The sequence below is a fragment of the Artemia franciscana genome, chromosome 11 (assembly GCF_032884065.1).
Source record: "Artemia franciscana chromosome 11, ASM3288406v1, whole genome shotgun sequence".
NCBI lineage: Eukaryota > Metazoa > Arthropoda > Branchiopoda > Anostraca > Artemiidae > Artemia > Artemia franciscana.
Window position 1 is genome coordinate 32965055 of NC_088873.1, and position 23847 is coordinate 32988901.

At 35.4% G+C, this 23847-nt stretch overlaps 1 protein-coding gene across 1 annotated transcript in view; it reads right to left on the reverse strand.

Moving 5' to 3' along the window:
- LOC136033113 (histone deacetylase HDAC1-like) overlaps positions 1 to 22178 on the reverse strand; it is a gene marked incomplete in the record, with an annotated part of 85421 nt that extends 63243 nt beyond the window's left edge. Inside the window, 4 exon segments of the mRNA XM_065713742.1 lie at positions 2367 to 2722; positions 5140 to 5257; positions 8609 to 8721; positions 22044 to 22178. Of these exon segments, the coding sequence (XP_065569814.1) occupies positions 2367 to 2722; positions 5140 to 5257; positions 8609 to 8721; positions 22044 to 22089 (633 nt within the window).
- Positions 22179 to 23847: the final 1669 nt, after the last annotated feature.

A 23847-nucleotide genomic window follows, 5' to 3' on the forward strand; every position in this document is an offset into this window, starting at 1 on the left:
CAAACTGATTGGAAGAAAAAAAAAGAATTTTCTTTACCAGAAATGAAGTAAATCTTTTATTTATTATTTTTTTTAAAACATTAGAAACAGGTGATAAAATAGTAATAGGTTCAAAATTATTTGGATTACCTTTATCGCTTTATAAAAAAAATTTAAATCCTTAGCTACTTTAAGACAAAGTAAAAAAAAAACATTTTTCATGCAAGAATTAAAAATAAATAAAAGTGGCTGATAAAGTACTCCAGCTAATTCTTTAAACAGAGAAGTCGACATACCATCACATTCTATCGAAAATCCGTTTTTCAAATTAGCAACAGCTCCTTGAAATTCCAGAAACTGGATGGGGTACATAAACAGAGTCTCATCTATTTTATTCGGAATATATTTTCTATGATTATGTGTTCCAGCAGAAATTTGATCCACCAGATCACGTCTAATTTTTCTAAAACGGTTAGCAAATGTTTCTACCATTATTCTCTCATCCGTTATTTGAACTCCTTCACTAGCTGTAATGTGGGATGGAATATTTCGTTTTGACATTATTTGTTCTTTCATTTATTATTTTCCATGGTTTCCACGGTAAATCACATTCATGAAATTTCTTTTGATAATATTTTACTTCTGCCTCTCTGAGAAAAAAAAGTAAACCGATTTTCATATTTTTTAAAGTTTTCAATACTAATTTCATTTGGATACTGCATCTTCAACTTATATAATTTTTTTTTTTTGTTTTATACTTTTTTACAAGCTTTGAGTAACCTATGGCTTATGAGGTAAATTCTGACTTTTTCTTAATGCCAAAGGACATACTCGGTCAAATATTTGGTTAAACTTGCTATAAAATAAAACAATTGACTGATTCGGGTCTTCAAAATTTAACAGATCACTCCAATCTATATCTCTTATTTTTATTTTCATCGTATCCATTTTTTCTGGTTAATTACCTTCTTATAACTTATATTTGGTCTCTTTTCACGCTTCATTCCTGATCCAGAGAAGTCAGAAACAACAACACAATGATCAGACGTATCATTTAAAATGATATGGGTATCAAAGCAATTTTCCGATGTGAAAATGTTATCAATAAGAGTTCCATAGTTATCATAAATTCTTGACGGTAGTAAGCAAGTAGGTAACAAACCATGGAAAAATGAAATGTTCAAAAATTCCAATCCCTTATTAGATGTCAAAGCATTATGACACATTAAATCAACATTAAAATCTCCCATTACATAAAATGGATGGTATTGCTGAGTGAGAGCATCTAACAATGACGCATATTGTTTTAAAAACTTTTAAAGATTAGACCATGGTGGCCGATATACAACAATAATCAAAAACGTCTTTCTTCCATCATTCACTTCTACTACACAACTCTCAAATAGCATCTCAACATTCCAAATCATAAAATTATTACGCAAAGAAGATGTAAAATCATCTCGTATAAAAAATACCTACTCCTCCCTTCCTAATCTGTTTGCGACAAACACCGAAAAAACTGAAAATTTTTATAATTTTGAAATGTATTATTTTCATCAAGAATCGTTTCACAAATTCTAACACATCTATTGAAGATTCTTTAAAAAAAAATCATGCAAAAAATTTTGGTAGCAAAATTAGTAGCAAATTTTGCTGCTATTTAGTCCTCTACAATTCCAAAATGACATTCGTTTTATATGATTATTTAAAGGTGGAAGATCATGAATACATAACTATTTATTTTTATGTGCAATATAAGGGAGTGACAAATCTTAATCTTGTGACAAAAATTTATGATATATTTATTTATATCAAGGAGATATTTTTCCAGTTCCTCCAACCTACAGGCAGGGATTTGTAAAATATACAAATCATTCATAATCCAAACTCAATAATAATTCCACATCCCATCTCAGTGAATCGCTGTAAATACAAAAAGAAGAAAGAAAAGTAAAAAAGAAAAGAAAAAAGACGAATATTTCGAAAACAAGAACAAAAAAAGAAATAAGAACAACAACAAAAAAGAAAAGGAAAAAAAGAAGAACATAATCTCTTCTTGCCTTCTTATTTATTTTAGCCATTATTCGTATCATCATATGAAGGCGAGCGCAATTTAACACGAATAAATGAGCTAGATCATAAGACAACTACATTCATAAATCCAATGAATAAATCACAAATACTCATGATAAATCCACTAAAAAATACAAAGGGACTATTTCAATCTATTTCTCATACATGTATCTCACTTACAGGACTTTACACAACTTACGGTTTACTTTTTCTGTATTATCAAATAAGCATAATACAGGTAGGACCATTGGGGGGATTCAGGCACTAATTCCCTTTGGTCTAAATTCAAATGAGTTACAGGAGGTAAAACTCACCCTTAAATCTCCAGTTCCAGGGAAATATTCGCCATACTTATGAAAAGAGACGGTCATCACTCTATCAGTCGTATAAAAAGCTTCTTCAACGCCGTCTCCATGATGAATATCAATATCAACATATAAAACTCTCTGATGATACTTTAAAAGCTCTAAAATTGCTAAAACTATGTCGTTCACATAGCAAAAACCAGAGGCTTCTGATTTTTTAGCATGGTGAAGTCCACCAGCCCAATTGATGGCTATATCTGTTGATTGTTTATTAAGCTTAACTGCTCCTGCTACAGATCCACCCGCAGATAATTGACAAAATTCATATAGTCCATCGAAAACGGGACAGTCTTCACCAACATTAACTGAAATAATTGAACTTCTGTTAGCAGTATTTTCATATTTTCATCTCTAATGCAGAAACCATCTAATGGCGGTATTAACACATAAACTGATGTAAGAATACCACTCCTTCTTGTTACTCAGACTAACATATCGAGTTTGGAACAATCAAACGTAAAGGGCGAAATATGGTAAATAAAGCGATAAAACAAATTTATAAGTGATAAAACATATCAGACAGTTTGTCGTACCAAACTTTACGTAAAGAGGGGCCAATGCCAATACTAAACAAAAATCTGAAACCACCACTGAAAAAAAAAAACTGAAAAAAAAAATATATTTTTTTCTGTAACTGAAAAAACAATCAAGTTTAAAGTAAAACCTTAAAAAGTTATGGTCAGGGGAAATGTGCATATTTCCAGAAAAAAGGAAACAGGCGCTAGAAGGAGCGGAATCTTGATGAAAATTTGATCATCATATTCAACGTGTCTAAGAATGTGATCTTGATGTTGTTTCTTTTCCCAGGAGTGATCGTATCGAGCCAGTGGACATAGAATATCGATAAAGGGCCCCTACAAACGGAGAATAAAAGTTCTAGTGTCCTTTAAAAGTAACAACATAGATTGTCCTTCAGGACATGATGAATTTCTGCTATTTTATGCTGATAACCAAAGTTCTTGGTCCAATCATGGCCAAAATGCTATCGAGCAAAAATTACGAGACGGCCGATCGATATAGAATTACTAGAAGACTACATACATAGCATACTATTTCATTTCTTGATATATAACCGTTCTGATTTCTCTAATTACGTGGTGCAAAACAGAAATTATGGCCAAACTAGAACTAAAAGACTATCTAGTAAAGATTATGAGATGGTCAAACGACTTCAAAGCTATTGAAACCTCTCAGTTTTTGAAGTTTTCAGTATTGCCCAGCAAATTCGAGGGAAAGGTGGGAATCCAATGATACTTATTACACAGAGGAGGTACCCAAAGTCTCAGAAATCCATTTCTAGGACCATATTTTATGACTTTTTGTGAAATGGATTTTAACCAGTGGAATCTATTCATTTAAAAGAATACGCTGGAACTAATCACGCAATATGGATGCTAAGAGGAGAATAGCTGCCTATTATTACAGGAATATTTTTAGTGTGAAATAACAAATTACATTTACATGATCATATTAGTTGATTTGACAAACTTGTCAAGGTTAGTAAAAAAAAAAAAAAAAAACAGAAAATTGTAAGACATTGCAAACTAAGTTTATTCATTTGTCATTTTGTTAGATGGCCTGATATACCCCCCCACAACCCCAAAAAAGGATGGCATATCATAAACTTTCGGGCAAAAAGGAAAGTGGGAAGATGTTTCACAAGGAAGCAATATTCTCTCACTGTAGAAGGAAAAACGTCAAATAAAAATTTGTGCTTCAAGCAAAATCAAGATTGACGATGAAACTTGAAACGGAACAGGAATTATCAGTTTAAATGGGCCCAACCCCCCCCCCCCCCCCCGTAAAATTAGATTGACACACATAATGCATTAAGAGTAAAGAAACTGAATAAATTTAGAAACAAAAGTTGAAAAAAAAATAAAAAAGGGGCGAAGTTCCTATCTAGGTAGACCATAAAATTCAACCTGTCTGAGAACCATAGAGCAGAGGTTCCGAGTTCTTATCTATAGAGATACACACACACACACACACACACGCACAAAAAAAAAAAAAAAATCCCTTAGTCAGGGATGTATATTGTTTTTTTTTTCAGGGAAATATCATAGAATATTAAAATAGTAGAATACTAGAAGACTATAGAATCATCTTTAGACTAGGGAAAAGACAACTAGGGTCATCTTTAAGCGACAAAAGAGATTACACTACAGGAGGACCTGTTTATGCCGTTTTGCGCTACAAAACGACAATGTTGATAAAAAAGGGTCAAAATCTATTGAGTAAAAATTAAGATAGCCAATAAGTTTGGAGGTATACAAAAAACGAATTTTATGAGTTCCGAATTTCAAAGAACATAATGCAAAATGGTAACCCATTAATTCCTTCCAAAATAGATTTTGAAATCCAATTGTATGAATTGAATGAAAATAGTATGTCAACACAAGATGAATTACTATTATAGGCTGCTTATTCAGTATTATTAAGGACAATACAGAATTGGGTAGTTATGCTCCAGTCATTAAGGGACATACCACTTGATTTTACTGACACTGCATGGACTATATGTGAAGCACTTTATCAGTAGGCTGCCACCTGTTATATGTTTGTCCTTTCACTGAAAAATATGAATACATTTTGCCGAAGACCTTCCAAAATAAATTGCTCAGGAATAATGTTATAAGTTAATGGAAACATTCAAAATTCGTTTCACTAAAATCACGAGTTCATGAAGAATAAAAAAAAAAGAAAAGAAAGAGAAACTTACATCTTTGCATTTGTTTATTATATTCTCCCATATTATCAGGTCGAATACTGCGAAGGAAACGAATATAATCGTCACTATGAAACTTTGTTATTTCATCGGCAGTTGCTTTATGAGGACGCTGAAATGAATATTTTCTGAACATTAGATTACATAATCATTTAATAAAATATAAGTGACTGAATAACTAGTAAGTAGGCAGGACCTGTACAGCATACAGTTGAATAAATTCCCACGTAGCATCTGAAGTTCAGATGCCAGGTGAGGCAGAAAATACCTGGTCCTGTTGCAAGTACAAGTTAGTGAGTAGGCAGAGGAACAAGACTTACCAGCTTAATGAAAAACAGTTTCAACACCTATTAAAGGTAAAACTACCCCCAGAGAAGACAAACGGCATGGTAAACGTTCAAAATTCTTCAAATTTCTGGCACAAAAACTGGGTGAACCAAAAGGCTAATGTTTTCTCTCCTTTTTTAAATTCTATTATAATTAGACGAATTTAGCTATTTTTTTCGCTTTGTAAAGTCGTTGTATTCTGATTTCTGCTCTGAATAAATTTGATTGTCTCACATGAATAAATTTGATTGTCTCACATGAAGTGAGAACATGAACTGGCGGCCAATCTAGGAGGAAAAAATATATATTATTTTAGTAATCGTTAGTTCTGTAGATAAATGTTTGAAAATCTATTTAAGCAAATTTATCATCAACCTTCACGGGTTACCTTTGCAAAAGAACCGTCAATTGTAACAGACAACCGAGTGAAGCTTTTCAATAAATATTATTCAGTAGTAACAATTTAACTATTGAAGGTAACTATCTGTATCAGAGAATAACAATAAGACGTACTGTGTGAAAAAGTTTGTCACCAAAGATTTTTTTTATTCAGCATCATTTTCATCAAATTGATTAGAATACAATGCCAATTCATGTTATTTTCAGTTCATTCTTCATTTTTTTTAATTTTATTGTTTCCTCCATTTCTATTCTCTACTTTTTTCGGTAAAAAAATCTTCGGAAAACAGGATTATCAATAATTCAAATAACATACTATTTAACAGTACATTAAGGCGGATAAAAGCTTTTTTTTTTATGGTCGATTTATGAATACGAGCAATTTATTAGTCCTACTTTGTGTGAAAAAAAAACTTTAACTCTAATATTATTAGTTGATAATATGATGTCAAATTCATTTTCCAAATGAATTAGTGATCTTAAATTATAGTCTCAAAAATCATTTAACATGTACTTGCTTTAATCATTTTTATACAATCTTGAAAAAGGTTTGTGCCAGCTTTGCCTCTCACTGAGAATATCCTTCTTGATGGCAACTTGATTTTAACTCAAAAATTAATTTTTGAATTGAAATCAAGCTGCCATTAAGCCATGGCGAACTGTAGAAAAAGCAAAGACAGATACTCTTAGTGAGAGGCAAAGCTGGCATAATTGAATGAAAATCAAAATAAAATTAAATTAACATCAAGTTGCCAACAAGCCATGGTTAATTGTAGAAAATGCCAAGACAGACAGTGAGAGGCAAAGCTGGCATAATGGAATGAAAATCAAAATAAAATTGAATTAACATCAAGTTGCCATCAAACCATGGCTAACTGTAGAAAATGCCAAGACAGACAGTGAGAGGCAAAGCTGGCATAATGGAATGAAAATCAAAATAAAATTGAATTAACATCAAGTTGCCTTCAAACCATGGCTAATTGTAGAAAATGCCAAGACAGATAGTCTGAGTGAGAGGCAAAGCTGACATAATTGAATGAAAATCAAAATAAAATTGAATTAACATCAAGTTACCATCAAGCCATGGCTAATTGGAGAAAATGCCAAGACAGATAGTCTGAGTGAGAGGCAAAGCTGGCATAAACCTTTTTCAGGATTGTATAAAAATGACGCATTCATACTCGTGTTGTTAGAATCTTTTTTTCTAATTTCAGTTTTCTCTATTTTTCTAATGTTCTCTTATTTAATTTGCTTGTTTAGAGGACCAAGTTTTCATAGATAACTTTTCGAAAGACTAAATGTTCAAGCAAAATCATAAACCCTATTATTTTATCAAGGTCATCAAATTAACACAGTTTTTGCCCCTTGGGCTCATTTCAGGTCTACTCATACATAAAAAAAAGACAACTAAAACATTTATTACCACCCTCCCCCTAGAACGACCTTAGGTCTATTTACAACTGAAAACTACGATTTTTTAATGTTTCTCCTTGTTTCGAAATTAGGAGGCTTTTGGAGCAGAAACACATTTTTATCAGTGTTACCGTGTTGAATGATGAAAATAAATATTAAGAAATAATTGGCTAAATTTGACAATGCTTTTCATCCATGAAAATTAAACTTTAATAATCTGTTGATTACCAATACACCTTCAGAGGAATGATCCTTTCTGAAGCTCTTTGATGCCTGATGATATTAGAGTCCTTTTTTGATTTTCACTGTTTTTTTCTTGTTAGCTTTGGTGCCTGCTATTACCAAAACTGCATAACTACAAGTAGATGTATTTTCCATTAAAAACTGAACTGAACTGTACAGTTGAAAACCTCTCCTAAGTGCTTTAAAGCTAAAAGATTCATCAAATACAAGTAATGCAATGGCAACTCGTTGTGGAAATAGAGGTAGGCGTGGTCTCGGTATGAAGTATCACAAAAAAGGTATTGTTAGTATAGAGTATGAATTGTTATGTTAGATTGAAACGCAAAAAAAATATTGCTTAAAATATTAACCAAAGAGTAAATATAGAAAAAAATAATAGTCACCACACACTTTTTCTAAAACAGTTAAATCTCCGAACGCGTCCAAATTAAAAAAAAAAAATTCTCTACTATCGAGAAAGAAAGAGAAAAAAAAACTAGGATTGAAAACAAAAACATGGAATAGTCATGGTATATCTGATCATTATTCCATGCTGATTCTCTACAGCATGACTGTTTAATACTTTCATTTTTAGTCTCAGCATTTTTTTTTTTTTTAGGCAGAAAAAAAAATATTCCTTTTTATATCTTAGTGAATTTGGAAATAAAACCATATTTTAAAGTTTTTCACTAATATACGCTGATCAGCTTGACTATCAGTACATAGACGAGTAAATTTAAATCCGTTTAATAAAAACCTCCCCCAAGATGCAACATAAGGACTCCCCTGACTATAGAATCAGCAAATAATGATGTAATAGTACACTATGTTGTGTTTAACCCCTTTCCTCTAGAATTAGTCGTCTGATTTCTCTTAAAGGCTGTACCTCTATGTACCAATGGGTAGGACAGTCAATGAACTTAACACCAACACAGAAAAAAGTCTTTATGCACTATTATTTAAGAACTACATGGTATCTTTTTAATATTAAAAACAAAGTAAAACAAAACAATCCCTTTTCAGTTGTGTTGCTTAATAGTGTATTAGGAAGAAGACTAAAAAAATATAAAACTGACTCTAGTAAAAAACTTAATGGGCTTACGTAAATTTCCATTTTTCTATACAGTCCATAATTGAGCAATAAATTATGAGTCATCCTTATACGATGAGGCTTCATGGGGTGTCCCTGGCCATAATAATAATTGCCAACATCACCTGAAAAATTAACACAATAATGGGTCATTGTTGAAACTGTAAAAATAAGTTTGTCAAGCAACAAAACTTGGAAGACTAGGTCAAGGCTTGGCCCATCAAAATTTTCTGTGTTGTATCACCATAAAACCAAAAACCCTAAATTAGTGCAAATTATGTTCTGGCCTTAGGAAGACATAAGGGGTTTTGAGCCCTACTCATGCCAATTTTTACTTGTTTTGAGTTTGATTCGGTTATTTATTGAAATTTCTTTTGGTTTTGGGTTTCATTTATTTATTGATACTGACTTGTGGTAGTTTTGCGCTTGGTACATTATTTGATTTTATTTTTGCTTATTCTTGGTTTAATGCAGTTCTTTAATTTTCTTTTAAAATCTTTATTTTGTGGAATTTTTTTTAATTAATTTCTGTTTGTTCTATTTTGACGTAGTCTTTTCAGGGAAAAGGAAAACAATACTTTAAATCTTTTCAGTTTTTCTTTAAGAATTTATAGTTTGGCCCGCACATATGTTTTAAGCCAAAGGGCAGCAAGACGGACTACAGCAACTACCGTAGTATCACTCAACTATCTGTTCCTGGAAAGCTGTTTGCAATGCTGCTGCTGAAACGTGCAACAAGTTTCCTACATGCTTTTCGCCGCCCCTAACAAGCCGTATTCATGCCAGGAAGATCGACAACCGGAAAGATTCACACGGTTAGACAGATCGTTGAGAAGACAGTGGAATTTAACAAAAAAGTTAAACAGTAAAAGTTACAGTCAACTTTCATTGACTTTTGTTCTTCCTTTAACACTGTTGACAGACTTCGGCTAATCCTGAAAGCTGCGGGCCTACCCACAAAGATTTGTCAGCCTCTTCAAAGAACTCTAGAGCAACACAGAAAGCGCCGTCCTGGTTAATGGGAAGCTTTCTTCTTCCTCCCTCATACAAAATGGAGTGCGGCAAGGATGCGCTGCTGCACCTGAGTTGTATAACTGCGTCATCGACCACATCCTGAACAAGACGCACAATGCTCTCAATTTCAACATCAGTTATGCCGGAAGGACTCTGTCCAATGTTGGCTTCATGGACAATGTAGTTGTCCTTAGTGACAATCGACCAACTTAAGTCTGCACGTGAGACGCTCTCCTCCACAGGCTCTAGAGTTAGGCTGCAGCAGATTCAGGTAGGTTGAACTTAAGCTGGTCTAGACTTCTACCACACAGCTTTTTTTACCTCAGAATATCAATTTTTTGTGACCAATTTGTCAGCCAGTTTCCTCTACGCTGGCGACCCTACTGAGCAAGAGCGTTAACTAAAGTAAGTCAAGCTATTCGTATGCTCAAGAAAAATTTTCAATGATTTTTAATAAAAATCTGGACACAAATAGCAGTATTTAAATTAGTTTTATACCTCCCTGAACCAGTTATTCCAGGTCAACTAGTTGACCTAAAATAGAAAACTTGATACCATTAGAAAGAAAAAAAAATCCATCTAAGCTCTTTCACAGCTTAGATGCACTTACACTCTTCTGGTTTGGTTAAATTTTCAGGGCACAAGTAGCAATAGAAGTAGCCCCGAAAGTTAGCATATAATAACCTCAGTCATTCTTGGGATACTGCTGAGATGCCTTATTGGCAATTACCGTTAACACAGTACATTTTGATGCAATGTCAAAGCAACATTTAGTTTTTAAATATAACGAGTAAATTGCATAACTATGGGGGAGGTGAACAAAATAGCTATCTTAAATTTTGATTGGAAGTGTTTGGAAAATTATGAGCTTTAGAAGAGGGCAGATTGCCCTCTGATCAATTTTGACTCTTATAAAGGGTGCCAACAGTTTGAATTTCTAACCAAACTAGCTCCTTCAAAATATCAATGATATTACTTGCTATGATAGAGCAGCCCTGCCTATGATATAGCTTATATGTCCTTTAAATGCTTGCATGAGTATAGTTATTTCGTTTAATTGAAACTCCCCCTAAGAGTTTCAACTTAAAGCTCTTAAGTGTCATTAGTAACAGTAACCATAGAAGCAGTATCAAAAGTATACACATTGTGTCTTCTGGCTAGTTCAAAGCCTGTCACAACTTACCCTAAAAGGTCTAACTTAACAATGTAAGCTGTTATTGTGACATTACTTTGTCACCCTATTTACAATCTACATGATCATAGGACGTTTTGATTTAGTTCAGCATTGGCCAAAATACCCCTGGAAAGCTTCACCTCAATACCCTTAGCTTGTATAGTAGCAATAGTTGTAGTAGGAGCAGTAGCATTAGCAGCAGTATGTACATAGCACTTTCTTTTTCAACATCCCCTTCACTACACGATGACTTGTGTAACTTAACACCATCAACCAGGCCTGAAGCATTGCTGATACGTCCTCTTGACAACTTATGTGAGCATAGCGTGTTTTGATTGATTTCAATATAGTTACAATATTGCCTAAAATCTTTGCCTTAATACCCTTAAGTTTATTAGTAGTAGTAGTAGCACCAGTAGTTATGATAGTACCAGTAGAAGTAAAGTTAATAGTAGCAGTCTTAGCTTTAGTAGCAGTTGTAATTATAGCAATAATAATAATAATAACAGTAGTAGTAGTTGTAGGAGTAAAAGCAGTAGTATTATGAAGCAAACATTGTCTTTTGGTCAACAACAATCGTTGTAAGTTTTAATTTCACATACAAAACTGTTCCTAAGATATTACTATATGCCCTTTTGACAACCTGCACACGGATGGCAGGTTGTCATCTCTACAACAGAAATCTTCAGAAATATTCTCTGAAAATTTCACCTTCATACCCTTAGGCATAGTTGTAATAGTAGTCACAGCAGTGGCATAATTACTCAAATTAATACAATTAGCCATTGCTATGACATTGTGAATTTGCTCTTTTTTAACCTGTATATTCTAATACTTTTTTAAATTTTCATGTTAATACCCTTAGACTTACAAGCAGTTGCAATAGAATTAGTAATTGGGGCAACAGTAATAGTAGTAGTAGAACTAGTAAATGCTGCAGTATCAGTAATATTAGTAGTAGTAGTGTTCACATATTGCCTTTTCGTCCATTGATCTTCCTCTTTAAGTATTCTCTGAGAGTTCCAACATAATACACAAGCCAATTCTTAAGATATGCTATTTTGACAATCTAAATGCAAAGAGTCTCTTTTGTTAGTTCAATTTTGCTATCAATATTTTTTTCAAATTTACCTTCTCAGACTTAGCCTTAGTAGTACTGCTATCACAGTAGTTTCGGTGGTAGTAAAAGTAGTTGCGGTGAAGGTGTAGTTTTGGTTTTTGGTCAGTTGAACATTGCTTTCATGATGCCTAAGCTACATTTTGAGATGTTAAGCTGATTTGAGATGATAAGGAAAAGTAGCGGTGGTATAAGTGCAAGTATTGACATGCATATGTTACCTTTTTGTCCATAGATTTTCTCTTTTTAGTATTCTCTGAAAGATTCAACTTAATACCCAAGTCAATTCTTGAGATACGCCCTTTTGACGACCTGTCTGCGCATAGTATCTTTTGATTTAGTTCAAATTCCCCATTAATACTCAGTGAAATTTTCACCTTCATACGTGTAGCCTTAAATACACTAGCATCAGTAGTAGCAGTAATAGTGTATAATTATTAGTAGTAACCGTAGTAGCAGGAGTATTAATAGCAGTGGTAACAGGTACATTTTGCCTTTTAGTCAACTGAACATCCAACTCACAATGCCCCTAAAGTTTCCTCTTGATATGATAAGCCATTCCAAAAATATTGCTGATACGTCCGTATAAGCCATCTGTATACACATAGTATGTTTTGATTCAGTTCGAATTTCCCCTCAGCGTTTCTTCAGATATTTTTATTCAGTATCCTCAACCTTAAAATTACTTGCTACGGAAGTATTAGTTTTAGTAGCAGTAGTGGCAGCAGTAATAGCACATGTGGGAGCAGTAGAAGCAGCAGTAGTTATAGCAGTTGTACCGTGCAAATATTGCCTTTTTGGTCAATGGTCATCTCCCTTATCATTTTCCGAAAAATTTCAACTTAATAACTCACTCATTCCTGAATTACACACTTTTGACAACACATATACAGATAACATGTTAAGATTAGTTCAACACTCCCCTCAAGATTCTCTGAATCTTGAATCTTGAACTTTTTCTCAATACCATATACTATATGTAAACAATGAACAAATTGCAAATCTTGTAGCCAATTGCCCTCAGACCTCGGCGGGGGGGGGGGGGAATTGATGCCTCAAAACTTTGTTTGGGTGTTTGTTATGGAAAATGATGGGCACGGGGGTGGAGTTCTCTCGAATCAAGTTGACTCTTAAAAAGGGCACCATAATTTCCAATTTAAAATCCAATGAGATTCCAAAATGTCACCCGTTCCATAAGAACCTTATATGCCCCCAGGGCATAACTTAAAGCCCTTACCCCAGGGCTCTGGGGGGTTGTTCCAACTCCTTGGGCATTGCTATGTTCTTTGCGATCAATTGCCATCACACAATTACAATCAGATACATTTGGTGAAAAGAGGAGTATTTGGGGGGGGGGGGGGGGCTAGTTGACCTCCATCACTATTAACTCTTAAAAGGGAACTAGAACTTCCGATTCTAACCAAATGAGCCAAATCTAAAGTTTATACAACTAATCCTTCCATAAGAACCTTAAATGCCTCAGGGGCATAGCTTACAACCCTTGCTCTAAGGCTCTGCCGGTTTGTATCAACCTCAAAAGGTTTGTTATATGATCTATGGACTATTTTGAATAAAAGGCCTATCTCAAAATATCTATTAGATGCATCTCGGGAAAACACGATGTGTTTGTGTGTGTGTGTTGTTAGCTAAGCTCTGATCACTTTGACTCTTAAAAAGGGCACTACAAATTCTGATTACTTATCCAATGAGTCCTCACCAGAGCATCAATGACCACCCCTTCTACAAGAACCTTATATGCCCCCATGGCATAACTTACAGCCCTTGCCCTGGGAGCTGTAAGAGAAAGGGTTGTCTTCCTCATAGACATAAAATTCCGGATCCTTCAAATATGATGAACAAAATTGTTAACTCCAAGTTTTGATTGGAGATGTTGAGAGAAATGATGAGGGTGGGGGGGGGGGCTGGTTGCTCTCAAATCACTTTGACTCTTAAAAAGGGTACTATAACTTCCAAGTTCAAGTCAAATGAGCCCCATCTGAAGTTTATATGACTGCCCATTCTACAAAACCTTCTATGACCTCATTGCATAATTTACAACCATATCCCTAAATGCCCACCATAATTATCGGTGCTTAAAAAAGAACTAGAACTTCCAATTTTCAACCCAATGAGCCTTTTCTAAAGTTAAACAACCATCCCTTCCATAAAAATCAAAAACATGACCCTAAGCCATAGTCCAAAAGCCTTATTCCCAGGGCACTAGGGGATTGTGTCAACCCAAGAGGCATTATTATATGTTTTTTAGACTATTCTAAGCAAAACTGCTTTCTCCCAATTTTAATCAGGTTTGGTGAGGAGGGTTAGTTGAAGTGGGGGGGGGGGGGGGGGTTGCTGCTCACTTTTGACTCTTAAAAGGGAACTAGAACTTCCAATTTTGAACCAACCACGCCTCCACTAAAGTTTATACAACCATCCCTTCCATAAAAAACAATAAATGCTCAGGGGCAAAACTTAAGACCCTCGACCCAAGTTCTGAGGGTTCATTCAACCCCAAAAGCCTTATTATACGATATTTACACCATTTTGAATAAAATTGCTATCTTAAAATTTCTGTTAGATGCATTTTGAGACAATACAACGTGTGTGTGTGAGGGGGGAGGGGTAACTGCCTTCTGATCACTTTGACTCTTAAAAAGGGTACTAGAGCTTTTGACTACCAGCCCAAAGAGCTCCCTCCACAGTTTATATGACCATTCTTTCTATAAAAACCTAATATGCCTCTGGGTATAACTTACAACCCTTGCCCTGAGGGCTGGGGTGGATTTGTACTCCTCAAAGACACAATATCTGGAACTTTCAACTACGTTGAACAATATGGATATCTCAAAATTTTGATTGGAAGTGTTTTAGAAAATGATGGGCGTCAGGGAGGGTGGGGGGCATTTATCCTCTGATAACTTTCAACTAATAAAAAAGGCACTAGTCCTCTCAATTTCAAATGAGCCCCTTTTGAAGTTTCTATGACAACGCTTTCTATAAAAAAACCTTATATACCTCAAGGGCATAACTTACGACCCTTGTCCTGAGGGTTGTGGGGGGAGGGAGGGTTGTCATCTTTCAAAGACATAATTTCTAGACGTTTCAACTACGTTGAACAAAATGGCTATATCAAGATTTTGATTGGAAGTGTTCAGAAAAATGACAGGCATGGGGGAGGGGGCATTCACCCTCTGATTACTTTTGACTATCAAAAGGGGCACTAGCTCTCTCAATGTTCCCAAGCAAATGAGCCCTTTTTGAAGTTTCTACTATAAAGTTTTCTATGAAAACCGTATATGCCCCCAGGGCATAACTTACAACCTTTTCCCTGAGGGCTGTTGGGGATTGTCATCTTTAAAGACATAATTTCCAGACCTTTCAACTACGTTGAAAAAAAGGCTATCAAAAATTTTTTATTGGATATGTTTGGGCAGAGGGTGGCCATGGTAAACGGTTAGTTGCCTTCCAGTGACTTTTGACTATTAAAAAGGACACTTGCAATTTCCAACTGAATGAGCCCTTTTTGAAGTTTCTATGACAACTCCTTTAATGTAAGGCGCCAGGTCACAAAAAAAATGTGCCAACATTGTTCTTTACTTAGGCAGTGCTATTGTTCTGCCTATGACCAAAAAGATTGGAGGGCAGCTAGCCTTCCCAATAAAGTTGTCTGATCCAAATTTTGAGATAGCCATTTTTTCAGCATGGTTGAAAGGTCTAACAACTATCCTTTGATGATGACATGAACCCCATAGTCCAGAGGAAAAGGGCTGTAAGCTGTGCAATTATGGTCCTACAAAAGCAATAACTGTGAAGCAGGGACACAATTTTCTACAGGGCAGGGGGCAACTGCCCCCAGACCTAAGTTTGCCCCCCCCCCCCAAAGCTGAAATTTAGCTTCTACAAAAATCTTGGTTAAATTAGGATAACCCTGCATAATTCAAGTATCCAGAGAAACAGGTTAGTTTTCTGTAAGCAGTATTCAAAATCATGTCTAGCTAGAATCTCATGTCTAGACATGTGTCTGGCCTGACATCAATATTTAGCCAGCTACTGTTCACAAGTAAAATTTGGTGCTTGGCAAGGCAAGTTACAGCTAAGCATCCAGTTCCAGACTCTAGAACTCAAAATGTAGGGTTTTTGATTATAGCCAATCAGAATATGTTAAGTTCCACTATTTTAATCATCTATGTTCATATTTTTAAACTTAAATTTAATTCTTTTCTCATTAATTGCTTTTTTTCATTTTAGGCAAATACACAACACCAGACATAATAGTGAATCACATTAAGGCAATTGTTTGGCTTACCTCATCCATTATCTTCAGACAGAATAAACAGGGATTACAATTTTGAAAGTTATATTCACATAAGCTCTCTTGATTGGGTACAAATGACAACTATAACCTATTTGAAACTAAATTTGTAGTTTTAGCTAAGCACTGAATTATTCTTTGGAACAGTAGGTTCCTGGACATTGATTTCAGGCCAGATACATGGCTGGACATGAGATTCTAGCTAGACACACATGTGAATGCTGCTTTAGTATATCTTTGACTTTATGGAAATATAAGTCTGTTTCTCAGCTGACTGAATTATCTGTTCATATGGATTTTTACCCAAATTTATAGTATATGAAGCCTATGATCTGTCATGTGCACTATCTTCTAAGCCCTGAAAATAAGAAAAGGGCTCTAAAAGCAGCTTTTTAATACCTTCTTAGTATATATTCTAGGCCCTAGATTCATTCCTTGGATTCTGAATCACCCAGGAATTTAGAATCTAGAACATTAAGAACATAGCCCTTGTTTGTCCCCATCTCGAGTTTGGCATATTGGTTGCCAACCCACACTTTAAGTGTGACATGGAGATTCTTGAGAAGATGCAATGTAGAGCAACATAGCTCTCTTTTTCCACAAAACAATATCTCCTATGAGCAACAACTAAAAAAGCTTGACCTTCCTACCCTAACATACTGTAGAAATAGAGATGTCATCCTATTACTTAAGATGATGACTGGTGATACTATTAACCCCATTTTCAATCACAGTGAATACACAAAAACACAAGGAAACTCCCAAAAGCTACACCAAAAATTTTGCAGAAAGCATGAGAAGCTAAACTTCTTAACCAACTGTGTTGTTCCACTTTGGAGCTCACTCAGCAAATCTACAGTGTCTGCCAGGTCAGTTGACAGCTTGAAGGTTGGTGCTGACCAAGATTGGACTGGGAGGTCAGGGAAGATAAAGTGGGATGAACTTGCATCATCCAGCAGGGTATAATAGCCCTCAAATGAATCAGGCAAGCAATACATCTGGTAAAACCTAACAATGGAACCAAATCGCCCAGTATATATGTAAATAGATATGATTATGCATTGTTACATGAATATCGATCCCATATTATCTGGAAACATCTATAGGTTCTTCAACCTTAGCTGCTAAAAGATGCAATTTAAGATAATTTAAGGTTAAGATAATTAATATTAGAACTTGGCAAACTATATATTATTATTTTATTTGACAAATAAGCAGCTTATTTGATGTTTACATTCTATTTGATCACTAATGGCTGTGAATAATTTAACCTTGTCCTTTTTTACCATGACAATTGCACCCCTGCTTGAATCTGGCTACATTTTTAGCAAACAATTCTTACTTTATAATATGCATAATAATTATTGTTAGTACATTTTGCATGAGTCCCCCCCCCCCCCCCTGCAAATGTGCAAATTTACCAAGAGAACTACCTGGAGACAAGGAGACATGTTAAGAAAACAATTCTTACTTTATAATAGGCTATGCAGAATAATCATAGTTCACACATTTTGCAGACAGTCTTGCTATACTTTACCCTCAACCCCTAATGTGCAAATACAGGCTAGGGTAAAAGACCTCTTTTTGGGAAAGACCACTTTTCTTTGGCATTCCAGAAAAATAGATGGGTTTTTGGACCACCTTTATTTTACTACAGTACAGCATTATGTAATGGGAGGGAAGTATTAAGAGCCCTGCCTTCTTGGTGAAATTTCACGAATAATTTGTCAATATAAATTAAAAATGTAGTCTTTGTCTTGAAATGCAATTAATAAGAAAACAAGAGCTAAGAGCTTATATGACACTTGTCATGAGGTCAGAAGAGCCAAGAGCTCATAACGTATGAGCTCTTGAGCTCTAGTAAAATTCTAAGAATCAATAGATTGCTTTAAAAGGAAAAATCAAAGGCTTAATACCGGTTGGGATTTAAAATAAGAGCCCTGAGTCACAAGGTCCTTCTAAATATCAAAATTCATTAAGATCCAATCACCCACTCATAAGTTAAAAATACCTCAATTTTCCTAATTTTCCCTCTCCTTTCAGCCCCTTAGATGGTCGAATCAGGGAAAACAACTTTATCAAGTCAATTTGTGCAGCTCCCTGACACGCCTACCAATTTTCATCATCCTAGCACGTCCAGAAGCACCAAACTCGCCAAATCACTGAACCCCACCACGTAACTCCACCAAAAAGAGCAGATCCAGAATGGTTATGTCAATCACGTATCTACAACATTTATGAGCATTTTCCAAGATGTCCGGTTTACCCCTCCAACTTCCCCTGATGTCAGAAGATCTGGACGAGATTTGAAATGAGAGCTCTGAGACATGGGTTCCTTCTAAATATCAAATTTCATTAAGATCTGGTCGCCCCTTCTTAAGTTAAAAATACCTCAGTTCTTCTGATTCTTCCAAATTAACAACCCCCTGCTCCCTCAAAGAGAACGGATCCATAGCAATTGTGTAAATCTCATATCTATAACTTGTGCTTATTCTTGCCATTAAGTTTCATCCTGATCTCTCCACTCTAAGGGTTTTCCAAGATTTCTGTATCCCCCCTCCAACCCTCTATGTCCCGGATCCAATGCGAATTGAAAAGGAGCATCTGAGACATAAGATTCTTCTATATATTAAGTTTTATTAAGATCTGATCACCCATTTGTAAGATACCTCAATTTTCACATCTTCCAAGAATTCTGATTTCCTCCTCCAACTCTCTTCAATGTCACTGGATCTGGTCTAGATTTAAAATGAGAGTTCTAAAGCACAAGATCCTTCTAGATATCAAATTTCATTAAGATCTGATCACCTGTTTGTAAGTTAAAAATAACTAATTTTTTCCAATTTTTCCAAATTACTCCCCCCCCTCCCAACTCCACCAAAGAGAGTGGATTTGGTCCGGTTATGTCAGTCACCTATCTTGGACTTGTGCTTATTCTTTCCACCAAGTTTCATCCTGATCTCTCTGCTTTAGCATTTTCCAAAATTTCAAGTCCCCCCCCCCTAATGACACTGGATCAAGTCAGGATTCAAAATAAGAGATCTGAGTTTCAAGATCCTTCTGAATATGAAATTTTATTAAGATACAATCACTCTTTCATAAGACAAAAATACCTAATTTTTTCTAATCTTTTAGAATTAACCCTCCCCCCAACTCCCCCAAAGAGAGCAGATCCGTTCCGGTTATGTCAATCCTGTATCTAGGACTTGTGCTTATTTTTGCCAGCAAGATTCATCCTGGCCCCTCCACTCTAAGCGTTTTCCAAGATTTTAGCTTCTGCCCCCCCCAACTTCTCCTTCACTGGATCTGGTTAAGATTTAAAATAAGAGCTCTGAGACACAATATCCTTCTAAACATCAAATTTCATTAAGATCCAATCACTCCTTTGTAAGTTAAAAATACCTCATTTATTTAAATTTTTCGGAATTAACCCTCCTCCCCCAAAGAGAGCGGATCCGTTCCTGTTATTTCAATCACATACCTAGGACTTATGATTATTTTTACCACCAATTTCTATCCCAATCCCTCCACTCTAAGCATTTTCCAAGATTTTAGCCCCCCCCTCATTTCCCCCTAATGCCCCCAAAACCAGTCAGGATTTAAAATAAGAGCTTTGAGACACAATTTTCTTTCAAATTTCATTAAGATCCAATCACTCCTTTGTAAGTTAAAAATACCTCATTTTTTCTAATTTTCAGAACTACCCCCCCCCCCTGCCCAACTCCTCCAAACAGAACAGATCTGTTCTGGTTATGTCAATCATGTATCTAGGACTTTGGCTTATTTTTCTCACCAAGTTTCATCCCAATCCCTCCATTCTAAGTGTTTTCCAACATTTTAGGTCCCCCTCAACTCCCCCCTCCCCAATGTAACCAGACCTGGTCGGGATTTAAAATAAGAGCTCTGAGACATGATATCCTTCCAAATTTCAAATTTCAGTAAGATCCCATCACTGTCTGTAAGTTAAAAATACTTCATTTTTTCTGTCTTTTCCAAATTAACTGACTCCCCACTCCCCACCCCCAGACGCCAGAGGGCACAGGGGGATATATGAATGACACCAGGACACAAGGAATATAAATGACGTCCAGGACACTCAAAGAGAAATCACAGACTGGGACACAAATGACAACCAGGATTGGCAACAAAGGGAATGGTCAATTAGCAATCACCATCAACAAAGCTCAAGGGCAATCATTAGAATCATGTGGTATAGATCTGAATACAGATAGTTTTCCCATGGACCATTATATGTTGCATGTTCAAGAGTCGGTAAACCTGACAATCTATTTATATGCACAGACAATGGGACAGCAAAGAATGTTGTATATTCGCAAGTTTTACGTAGTTAAAAACACACACACATATATATATATATATATATTCACAGGTGGGACATAGGGACACAACTACAATGGCACATAACTAATATGGTGCATAACGACTTATGTGCGTGGGGGGGGGGGCACAAAGCACCCCCACCAACTAGGTGTTGGGGTGGCGCAAAGCACCACCCCAACAGCTAGTAGATATATAGGCTATGTTGAATCAACTGAGATACAGATAGGAAATATATACTTTGGGCTGCACCAGGCATACCAGGGGAGGTTGTTGGGGGTTAAGTAGGAGGGGTGCATGCAAAATTTGTTAACTATGATTATTATGTATAGCCTAATATGAAGTAAAAATTGTTTTGTTAAGAAAGAAATATATAATTTGGGCTGTATATTTACACATTATGGGGGGTGGAGACAAAGTAAAAAAAAGCTGGTAAAATTCTAGTTGATCAACTTCTTGCTATCTCAGAAATGGGTTAGGTTAGGAAAATTAAACTTTCAGGGATGGGTCTACAGGCTAAATTATGTCCCAGGAAGGTATTCTGAAGTACCTACCACCATTCCCTCTCCCTCTAGATGGCCCTGACCTTTGATGACCTTCAAAAATATGTGTGTTATAAAAGTGAAACCTTGCAAAATAGATCTTCTGCTTGAATGAAGTACAACAAAATTGTTTTCAGCTCCACAACTTTGCTTAATTCCAATTTATAAGGTTTTAAAGATATGCAAATACATTTCCTAAATTTTGAAAAAAAAACATTGATATGGCTCAGAATTCTACTCAAACACAGGAATTGCATTTTCAGAACTGAAAGCAGAGAAAAAGTGACTGGTAACTGAAAATTAAGGTAAAATAAGATTTTGTCAAAATTTCGATAGGTCATGTTGGTGAATTTCTGGGCTCTCTAGAGGGAGAAGGAGTGGAGGTGGGTACTTTAAAATACCTTCCTGTGATACACTTTAGCCTGCAGACCCATACCTTAAAGTTTCCTTTTCCTAACTTAACCCCTTCCCGAGATAGCAAGAAATCACTCAACTAGAAATTTACCAAAGCCTCATGCAAAATGAATTAACTATAATTAGGTCTATTCTGTATAGGCTAATAGGCTATAAAATGAGAATAGTTTGTTTTAACATGTTTCCTTATATTCAGTTATTTATTTGGGCTTATACTGGGGTACCTATCAAAACCTGCTTGAAATGGGCATTAAAAGACATATTCTTAGCCTGTGGAGTAGGCATAGCCTAGACCTAGTGAATTTATCTTTTAGCTAGCAAGATCATCTATATATAAAAAAGTTTACCAAAAGAATTTTTCTATAATATCATTGAGATACCAGACTTAAAGGGATGAATCCCTTGCCCCTGTGAGAAGCTAAAGCTTGATTTTAACATCTGAATTGTACACCCTCAAATAGCCTACAAGATTGAAGAGGGAGAAAAAAAAGCAGAAAAATAAAATAACTTAGATGCTATCTCAAATTTCAACTCACTGTCATAATAGTAGCAAACTCTCTTTTTGCTGCTGCTGCTACTCATATCAAACAGTAAGGCTATAAACCAATTTCAGGTGATAGTCTACTGTTGACAGTAATGTACACCCTCAAAATTAAATTTCTTCCACTTCTCCTTCCAAGCCATTACAAATAGGTAGCGCTGAATTCTTCGATTTTAGGCTCGGATCCAACATAATTGCAAAAATATGTTACTAACAGCAGGCCTTTTTACAAATAGTTGATTGCCTTTGCTATTTCAATCTCGAAAAATCAGTCTTCCGAAAGAACCATAGTCTACTATGCTTTAGATTTAGATGATGGTATTAGGTTATTGGTGTTACATTGTAATCCAATAATGTGATGCAATTCTTGTTTTATAAAAACATTAAAGCTCTTTCAAGAACGGTTGAAATTAATCTAACTCTCGTTAGCCCACTTAGTGAAACTTCTGCTTGAAAGTAACTACCAACTGTATTGTGTTTCAACAGGCTAACATAAAAATTGTTCCTCACAATTCAAAATATTTTTGAAGAAAATCAATGTTGGGTCTAGAGCCTGATTAAATAAAGAAAAAAATTCAAACGAGAGTATAGAGTATTTTTGGAAACTGAAATAGAAGGAAATCAATCCTTATATTAAGAGGGCCCTCACATATTGAACCCCATCTATTTATACAAAAGTCTAATAATGTAAGCTTAAAAAGTTTTACAAAGTACTTATGAATATATCACATATATATAATTGGAAATCTGAAGTGCTTATCCTCCTCCACCACCCCGAACCTGTTTTCCCCAGGTTCTGTAAATATGCCATTTTAACAACCCTAATGTAAATTTTATTTTTCGTTACCTCTGCCTTGCTATAAATCGGATTTTCAGGATCCACTTCCTCCCTTCAGCCCTCTACCCCCAGTAAACTCCAACTTAATCCCTCGAGATGTTCGTAGCAGATACGTTATTTTGATAGCCTAGGTGTTTTTATTTTATTCTTAATTTTTACAAAATCTTTATACCGTTTCCTCCGTCCCCTTTCTCTAGATCAGAGATTTAATTTGCGATGCAAGAAGGAGCAACAGTCCCTCTCAAACCTTAGTTTGCCCATTCCAAAATTTAATCTGCTTGAAGCTGAAGCTTAGTTTCTCCAAAAATCTTGCGAAAACTAAAATAAGCCAACATAATTCAAGTATCCACAGGAATGGATGAGTTTTCTTTAAGGTTGCTTTACTTTTATTGTTGCTATATAGTTCATTTTTTAGCTATCACTGTCACTGATTTGGGAAAATTGGCTCCGAATCAACTCCCTCCCCCATGATTTAAACAAAATTACGCCACTGCTCCAAGTCAAGATTGTATGTCCAGCCATCCCCTCTCCCTGAAAACCATTGAAATTATCAGCTTTAACCCCAAAGCTTTTCCTGATTTATTTCAGATATAGTGTTTTGGTCACTTGGCAACACTATACCTGTGTCCTTTGGTTTGCCTTGCTACTTAACGATAAATATATCAAAGAGGCCATAAGGGCTTATTGCAAAAATAAAATTAGGTAGATTGGAACAGACCTCTCCGATTCCACTAAATCATAAATTGAGGCCCACTTGGGCCTACTAACACACTTTGAAAGTTTAAAATTGACACCAAAACCCATCCAGAGACATTACTGATATGCTATTTTGAGAGCAGGGTATCAAATAGTGTGTTTTTGTTTACCTCACTGCTTGGACGTGAAAAAATCCCTTTCTCATAGTCTTCCTCGTGCAAAGTCGTTAAGATGGATTGGACATAACAATATTAGCCACCCCATA